General features: G+C 47.6%; 1 protein-coding gene across 1 annotated transcript; it reads right to left on the bottom strand.

Moving 5' to 3' along the window:
• Positions 1-4,544: 4,544 nt before the first annotated feature.
• On the bottom strand, positions 4,545-7,514 carry LOC126029927 (2-acylglycerol O-acyltransferase 3-like). Its single transcript, XM_049788163.1, has 7 exons — positions 7,409-7,514; positions 7,136-7,243; positions 6,854-6,911; positions 6,274-6,491; positions 6,022-6,196; positions 4,778-4,980; positions 4,545-4,699 (listed from the first exon to the last, which is right to left on the bottom strand). The coding sequence occupies exons 1-7, from the start codon at positions 7,512-7,514 to the stop codon at positions 4,545-4,547; spliced, it is 1,023 nt and encodes a 340-aa protein (XP_049644120.1).
• Between the last annotated feature and the right edge of the window lie 472 nt (positions 7,515-7,986).

Below are 7,986 nucleotides of genomic sequence, written 5' to 3'. Positions count from 1 at the left end.
GGTGCTCAGGGGTTACTCCCAGCTCTGCACTCAGAAAGTCCTCCTGACAGGCTCAGGAGACCCGATGGGATGCTAGAGATTGAACCCAGGTTGGCCGTGTGAAAGGCAAACGCCCTCCCCACTGTACCCCACATCTGATTGGAATTTTATCAGACCTTGATACTCAAGACTTAATCATGGCCAGTTATTAAAGGGTCACAAGTTGGCAAAATGGTGATTTTCTTTCTTTCTTCTTTCTTTCTTTCTTTCTTTCTTTCTTTCTTTCTTTCTTTCTTTCTTTCTTTCTTTCTTTCTCTCTTTCTTTCTTTCTTCCTTCCTTCCTTCCTTCCTTCCTTCCTCCTTCCTTTCCTTCCTTCCTTCATTCTTCCTTCCTTTCTTCCTTCCTTCATCCTTCCTTCCTTCCTTCATCCTTCCTTCCTTCATCCTTCCTTCCTTCCTTCCTTCCTTCTTTCTTTCTTTCTTTCTTTCTTTCTTTCTTTCTTTCTTTCTTTCTTTCTTTCTTTCTTTCTTTCTTTCTTTCTTTCTTTCTTTATCTTTCTTTTTCTTTCCTTCTTTCTCAAGGAACAATGTTTAGGTAAGTACTTGACATTTCTCCTGGGCTAGTGCTGAAAATAACCAGTTAGTTTGGCACATTTCTAGGCTGGGATCAGGGACCCTTTTATGTGCTGGTATCAAATAATGAATTTAGCCTTTTCAGATGGTCCAAAGGCCCAACCCAATCCCTGTCTCCATGCCCTTTTCAGACTTGACTTAATTGTTTTCCCTTCGCTGTCATGCAAGTGCCAGAACAGGAGTATCTGCAGAGCCAGGCACTGACCCTGAGTCTTAGATGTGTAAACCAGGTGCTCTTTTCCTCAATTATATCCCTGGTCCTAAATGATTTTGATATAATTTTTTTAAATCTAATGATTTTTAAAAATATACTTGGGGCCACATCCTGCAGTGGCTTCCTCCTGGCTCTGTGCTCAGGAATCTCTCTGGGGCTCAGGCGACGATATGGGGTGGCAGGAATCAAACTTGGGCCACTTGCATGCAAGGCAAGCACCCTCCACACCATGCATGCTCATTTGTGCTTGTGTGTATGAGTGTGTGTGACCATGTATAAATGTGTGAGTGATGAGTATGTAAGTCTGTGGTGTGTAAGTTTGAGTGTGTGACAGTATGTGACTTGTGTGTTTGTGTGTGTGACGATGACTGTGTGTGTCTGTGACTATGTGAGTGTGTGATCGTGTGTAAAAGTGTGTTTGTGTGTGACTGTATGTGTGACTATGTGTATATATCTGTGTGAATGACAGTGTGACTGTGTGCGTCACAGACTGACTAGTCCTGGCACTAAAAAATCTTCTGGGGTTCCTTGAAAGGTGGGTGCATAGAGTTAACTTGGGACACAGAGCTTGGGTTAAGTGCTCTTTTGTTTATTCAAAGCAAAAGGTGGAAGACTCATACTCAATTTCTTGACAAGACAAATGATCAGACAAAACTTACTTACCAAATGGCACAGAGGCAAATTGTTCAAGGCATATTCAGACAAGGGCAGTTTCACCCTTGAGCTGCTTTTCCTATCTGAGGATTTTTAGCTAGAAAGGTCAATTCCCAGAGACAGATGTTAGTGATTGTTTTGGCCTGATTCCAGTTTATGCAATCTGAACTGGGACTTGAAATGTTAACTCTTAATATGAATGCATGTAGGCTAACAGCAAAGCTAAATTTGAGAGTCAGAATTATTCTGTATGAATAAAGAAAGAATACTCGAATCTACACAAAATATTCCTAATAAGTTGTGTTTATATATTTGAGTAATCTTTAAGAGAGGCTCTGAAAAAGTGAGTAGTAATTATTTTGTAAGAGTAGATAAAGAATATTTGAATCCACACAATGTTAAATCTGAGTAATTTTTAGATTGTTAGCTAAAGTTATGTCTCAAATAATAATTAAGCTACATCCCCTTTGTTCCTGAATGCCTCTTGGACAGGCAATGAAGGTTTTTCAGGGCTCTAATACCTGTCAGTACAGGTTATTCTCCAAGCTTTTTTTCTTATAGGTGCTACTTTTTCAAATGCTCTCTCTGCAAGTATAGGCAGTGAAAAGTTTCTAAAATAGTACTGCTTTTTGAAAAGGCCCTCACTCAGGTAGTTATGGCCTTTTCAAAGGTGGTGCCTTCTTGGTTTCTCTGGGTCTATTTACATAGGAGTTTTTGAAGCATTTCCCTCTTTTTTTAATTTTGAAACAAATAGTGGCTTATTCTATATGTACATCTTTTTTTGTTTATTTGTTTTTGTTTATTGGGCCACACCCAGCAATGCTCAGGGCTTGCTCCTGGCTCTGAGCTCAGAAATTGCTCCTGGCAGGCTTGGGGGACCATATGAATGCAGGGGATTGAACCTGGGTCTGTCCTAGGTCGGCTGTGTGCAATGCAAAAGCCCTACTGCTGTGACATTGCCTCCAGCCCATACACATACATCTTTAATGGCAGACAATAATAAGTACGCCAGTATAATGCCAATCACTAAAATCAAAAGACAAGTTCTGGAAGTTGCCACCCAGTGAGGCCAAATCAAAGGGTTTAAAGTTTTAACATTTACTATAACTCTGTAACCAATTTATCAATCTTTGTAATATCTAATTTAGATTTACTTAAAATGGCTATTTCTTGCCACAAGGTTTTAGGAACTTTTTATTGATTTATTGATTGGTTTTGGGGTCAAACCCAGTGGTGCTCCGGGATTACTCCCGGCTCTGCACTCAGAAATCGCCTCTGGCAGGCTGGGGCGACCATATGGGATGCCGGGAATCAAACTGGGTCCCTCCTGGGTTGGCCATGCAAGACAAATGCCCTACCACTGTGCTATCCCAGGTTTTTATGTTCAATGGCATATTGTGTTGCCATCCATGTGGCAAATAGGTCTTTACCTTACCCCAAGGTTGAGATTTATTATATGAATAAGGGGTGATACATACCAATTTACATTCTGCATGGCAGCAAGTAGATATCTGAAATTTGAGGTTCTGTAGTTCACATGATGAAGAATATGTGACTGTATGCATATATGTGTGGTAACTTCGTTTTGTTTTGTTTTTGACTCACAAGTGGCAGAGTTCAGGGGTTACTCCTGGCTCAGAAATCACTCCAGCCAGGCACAGGGGACCATATGGAATGCCGGATTTGAACCACCATCCGTCCTAGATCAGCTGCGTGCAAGGCAAACGCCCTACTGCTGTGCTATCTCTCCAGTCCCTGAGTGTTTGAAAATTGTGTGAGTGCATGATGAATATGAGTATGAACATGTATACATGTGTGTGATGTTATGTGTGGTGTGTGTGTGTGTGTGTGTGTGTGTGTGTGTGTGTGTGTCTTGGAATTCTCAGTCTCAGTACCCAGGGCTGCCTCACTCCCTTCTGGAAGGCTGTTCTGGGCTCATTCTGCTGCATGCCCACTACCCATGTTCCAATATGGCATGGGAGTGGTGCCTACAGTCCAAGCACTGTTGGAGTGACGCCTAGGAATCCACCTTTGTGAGGGAGGTGGTCCCGACAGGATGTAGCCCAGGCCACACTAGAAAATGCCCTCTCCCAAAAAAGAGAACCTAAACCAGGAAGCAGAACCTGGCATCAGAAGTGTCTCCAGGCCTGGATGCCCAAATGGGGAACATTGCTCTCTACAGAGCCAGTACATTTCCTTCCTTCCTTCCTTCCTTCCTTCCTTCCTTCCTTCCTTCCTTCCCTCCCTCCCTCCCTCCTTCCTTCCCTCCCTCCTTCCTTTCTTCCCTCCCTCCTTCCTTCCCTCCTTCCTTCCTTCCTTCTTCCTTCCTCCCTCCTTCCTTCCTTCCTTCCCTCCTTCCTTCCTTCCTTCCTTCTTTCCTTCCTTCCTTCCTTCCCTCCCTCCTTCCTTCCTTCCTTCCTTCTTCCTTCCTTCTTCCTTCCTTCCTTCTTCCTTCTTTTTTTTTTTTTTTTGGTTTTTGGGTCACACCCGGCAGCGCTCAGGCGTTACTCCTGACTCTACGCCCAGAAATTGCTCCTGGCAGATTCAGGGGACCATATGGGATGCTGGGATTTGAACCACCATCCTTCTGCATGCAAGGCAAATGCCCTACCTCCATGCTATCTCTCCAGCCCCTCTTTTCTTTCTTTCTTTCTTTCTTTCTTTCTTTCTTTCTTTCTTTCTTTCTTTCTTTCTTTCTTTCTTTCTTTCTTTCTTTCTTTTCTTTCTTTCTTTCTTTCTTTTCTTTCTTTCTTTCTTTCTTTCTCTTTTTTCTTTCTTTCATCCTTTCTTTCTCCCTACTTGGTGGTTTATTTTGGCTTCTGTACTCAGGAATCACTCCTAATAGTCTGGGAGGACTCTATGGGAAGCTGGTTGTTGAACCCAAATATGTCATGTTGAAGTCCAGCACCTTCTACGATGCACTATCACGTCAGTTCTAGAACAAAAATTGTACGCCCCTCTTGTTCTATCAGTTTTATTGGGAGAACACAGCAGATGGGGGCTTTTAAGTATGAGGTGGGGGCAAGGACACTGGGGGTATGGGAAGGTGTGGTGAAGGGGGTTCCTAAACAAAGGTGAGCTGAACAGAGGCAGACACCCCATAGCTGGCCTTGTGCTCCTCGAACAGCTGCTGCAGCTCGCTCACGTAGAGCTGGTGGTAGTGGTTCACCTGGTCCTCAGAGGGCTGGTGCACCTGGGGCACCGGGATGGGGCGGCCCACTGTGGGAGACAGGGCTGGTGGGCATGCACCAGGGGGTACTTGCCCTGAACCTTCCCTGGGGAGTAGACAGGACTTACCCACAGTGGTGATGGGCTTGGGCAGGGGCAGCAGCCCCCAGGAATTCGGGGAGAAGAGGCTGCGCCCCAAGAAGATACATGGGGAGATGCCTGAAATCTTCTTGAAAGCGACCTGCACCGTATGTTGCCAGGTGCCCACCTCAAATCTCTTGAGCCTGAAGATATCATTCTCCCCGAACGAGTATACAGGCACCAGGGAGGCCCTGTGGGGCAAGAGATGGGGCACCCCATGAAAAGGCACCCAGAGGATTTCAGTCACTGGGCTGGCAAATTCCAGCTGCAAAGAAGGTTCTGGAAGAAAATGCCTGATGCTGGGAGCCCAGGAAGCCCCATCGGCCTCTTCCTAGCTCTGCATCAAGGCTTGGTCTCAGCTGATGTTACTGCATTGACATCACTAGTCACTGTGGTGCAGCAAGACTCCATCACATCCATGTAGGAGGAATCCCCAAGCTTTCATTTCCCTCTGCGCCCTCAAACCAGAGAAGCTATTAAGTAACCAGCCCAGGTGTTGTTATTGCTAGGGTGGGGATGGGTGTCCTGAAGAGGCCAGGTGGGGCTCTGCCCACCAGGATTTGCTGTCTTATTGGGACTTACAGGAGTGGAGATGCTGGAGAGCAGGAAGGAGCCCTGAAACCTGGCACTGTGACGGTGTCCACTACAAGGCCACTCTGGAGGCCTAAGTTCCATTGCACAGATAAACACTCTACAAGCTTTGCCTTTAAGAGGGGAAAGGCCCCCAATGGTATTACTTTTTTTTTTCTTCCTGGTTTTGAGTTACACCAGACTGCTCTCAGGAGTACCTACTGGCTCTCGCTCAGAAATTATTCCTGGGAGGCTCGGAGGATCCTAAGTAATGCTGGGGATTGAACCCGAGTCAGCAGTGTGCAAACGCCCTACGTGCTATGCTATCGCTCTGACCCCTGTGTTAAACATTTTTTAACTAGTATGTCCCAAGCAGTGATTCTGAGCCAGAGACGCAATCCAAGAAGCCCAGGATGTGGTGCTGGCTCCCGTATTAGTGGCAGGAACAGAACAGGGAGGACTTCGTCTCTGGTGCCTGTGGTGCTTACTCTGACCTCAGTACAGCCTCCTGCCGGCTCCTTTCAATCCAAGAGTCATCTCCATGCTCTGTGCATTGGTGCTTCAGTGCAGGGGGCACAAGCCATCCCACCTGCAGGGCTCAGAGGTCAGAGGACTAGGAAGGTGCTTGTCCTACAATGATGGCACCCCTCACTCACACTCACCCATGCCTCAGAGCCAGGCGGACAAAGCCTTTGCGATTGCGCAGTGTCAGACGGTGCTCCCCGGGGATGGCGTCCAGCGCCTCCTGGGCTCCCCCCACTAAGATGACCACGGCCTGCCCAAAGGGGCGACTCGACAGCAGGAAATCCAGGCTCTGGCGGCTCACAGAGCACATGCCTGTGGGGGGGGAGGGTGTTTAACTGTGACCCCAGCCTGGGGGCACAGGGGCGGCACTGGGGGACCCAGACACTCACCTACGGCCATGATGTAATCCCGATAGACTGGCAGGTGTAAGAGTATGGTCAGGGTGGCTATGTTCAAGCGCAATCCTGGGAAGAGCTCGAATAAGCCGGTGCTCCCAGTGCCGAAGTTACAGACGTGGCCTGTGCACATGATGCCATGAGGGTGCCCGCATAGTATGTAGTTCTGGTCAGGGGGCAGCTCAGCTGTCTTGACCAGCTTGCAGGGGTAGAGGGGAAAGAGAGTGGGAGGAAGAGCACAGAGGCCTTGAGAATCCCATTCTCATGAGGGGGTCAAGATGTGGAGGCCAGAGCCATAGAACAGTGGGGAGGGCATTTGCACTTGGGCCAACCTGGGTTTTGCTCTCCTGCACCCTATATATAGGGTCCCCTGACCTTATACACATATGTTGTGTATATAATCTCTAAGCAGAGTCTGGAGTAAGTACAGAGTATCACTAGCTGGTTATGATCCTAACCACCCCCCACAAAGGAGCATGATGGGAGAGTGCATTTTGCCAGGGACACCAGTCTACACCCTCTCCCCCAGCTGAGTCTGAAGCAGGAAGGCAACCTGTCACCTTGATGGGGGTAATAATCTCTCAGATACTTCCAAATGATCCATTTCTTTACCCATTTGGAGCTACGGCCACCTGAAAAGGAAGTGCAGTGGAGGGAAGAAGCAACTCAATTTTGGAATGCTGGTGGGGGGAGGAGGAAGGGGACAGAGTGTTAGGCTATATTAGGCACCACACTCCCCAACGACTACAAGGGAGCAACCTCCAATATTGTTGGGATGTGATCCCCTAACAACCAAACACAACCAACCAAACAACCTCAGAGGAGAAGGGGAACTCCCTTCCTCATCTGGGTTCACCTTGCTGGGGTGTGTCCCAGTCGATGATCAGCCAAACCCCATAGAGCACAGACAGTGACCAGAGTGGCATGAAGAGGAGGAAGATGGTGAAGAAGGTAAAGAACATTCCTGCAGAGCAATGAGACAATTGCAGCAAACTCACCTCATTGATGTCACATATATGACCTCTGGCCCTGTATTCTGCTTCAGGGCTCAAGCTCAATCCACCAGAAAATACCCTGAGCCAAAAAAAGAAAAAAAGAAAAAAAAGAAAATATCCTGAGCCACACTCACCCATGAAGAGGAAGGTCAGCACATACTGGTAGGCACCCAGGATGTTCAGACATTGCTTCCAGGAGGTTTTTTGGGACGAGTGGAGGGGGACCTTGGAGTCTTCCATCCCGGCAGGCAAGTTTCACTTGGGGTGCTCAGCCTTCTGGGGGTGTAAATGGGTGCCCTGCATGACAACTTTCTCTTCAGCCTGATCTTTGAACACACTTTATCAGCTGGTGCAGGTTGTGAGTGCAGGGGGCGGGACAGCCAAATATTGACAGGGGGAGGGGACTCCAGTGGTTCTTGGGACCATCCAGCTGTGGGTAGGGAGCTAAACTGACTTTGTGACCTGGGGTGGATCCAGAAAGGCACCCCAAACCCTGTTGTCCCCTGAAGAGGCACTGCAAGCTCCGTGACAGCAGTGGGGGGCCCTACACCCACCTGGCAGCTCACCTATTCCTTTTATTACATTTTTTTTTTTTTGGTTTTTGGGTCACACCTGGCAGCACACAGGGGTTTCCCCTGGCTCTACGCTCAGAAATCACCCCTGGCAGGCACAGGGGACCATATGGAATGCCGGGATTCGAACCACCGTCCTT

The sequence above is a fragment of the Suncus etruscus genome, chromosome 15 (genome assembly GCF_024139225.1).
Source record: "Suncus etruscus isolate mSunEtr1 chromosome 15, mSunEtr1.pri.cur, whole genome shotgun sequence".
In the NCBI taxonomy this organism is placed as follows: Eukaryota; Metazoa; Chordata; class Mammalia; order Eulipotyphla; family Soricidae; genus Suncus; species Suncus etruscus.
Note: the sequence above shows the minus strand (reverse complement) of the source record. Positions and strands in the feature narration are given on the sequence as shown.

Bases quoted from the DNA above. Each gene is read 5' to 3' on its own strand.
- LOC126029927 (XM_049788163.1), bottom strand. From the start codon at position 7,514: ATGGAAGACTCCAAGGTCCCCCTCCACTCGTCCCAAAAAACCTCCTGG. The intron at 7,244-7,408 runs GTGAGTGTGGCT...ATTGCTCTGCAG, and splicing joins GCTGACCTTCCTCTTCATGG to GAATGTTCTTTACCTTCTTC. The intron at 6,912-7,135 runs GTGAACCCAGAT...CTTCCTTTTCAG, and splicing joins CTGGGACACACCCCAGCAAG to GTGGCCGTAGCTCCAAATGG.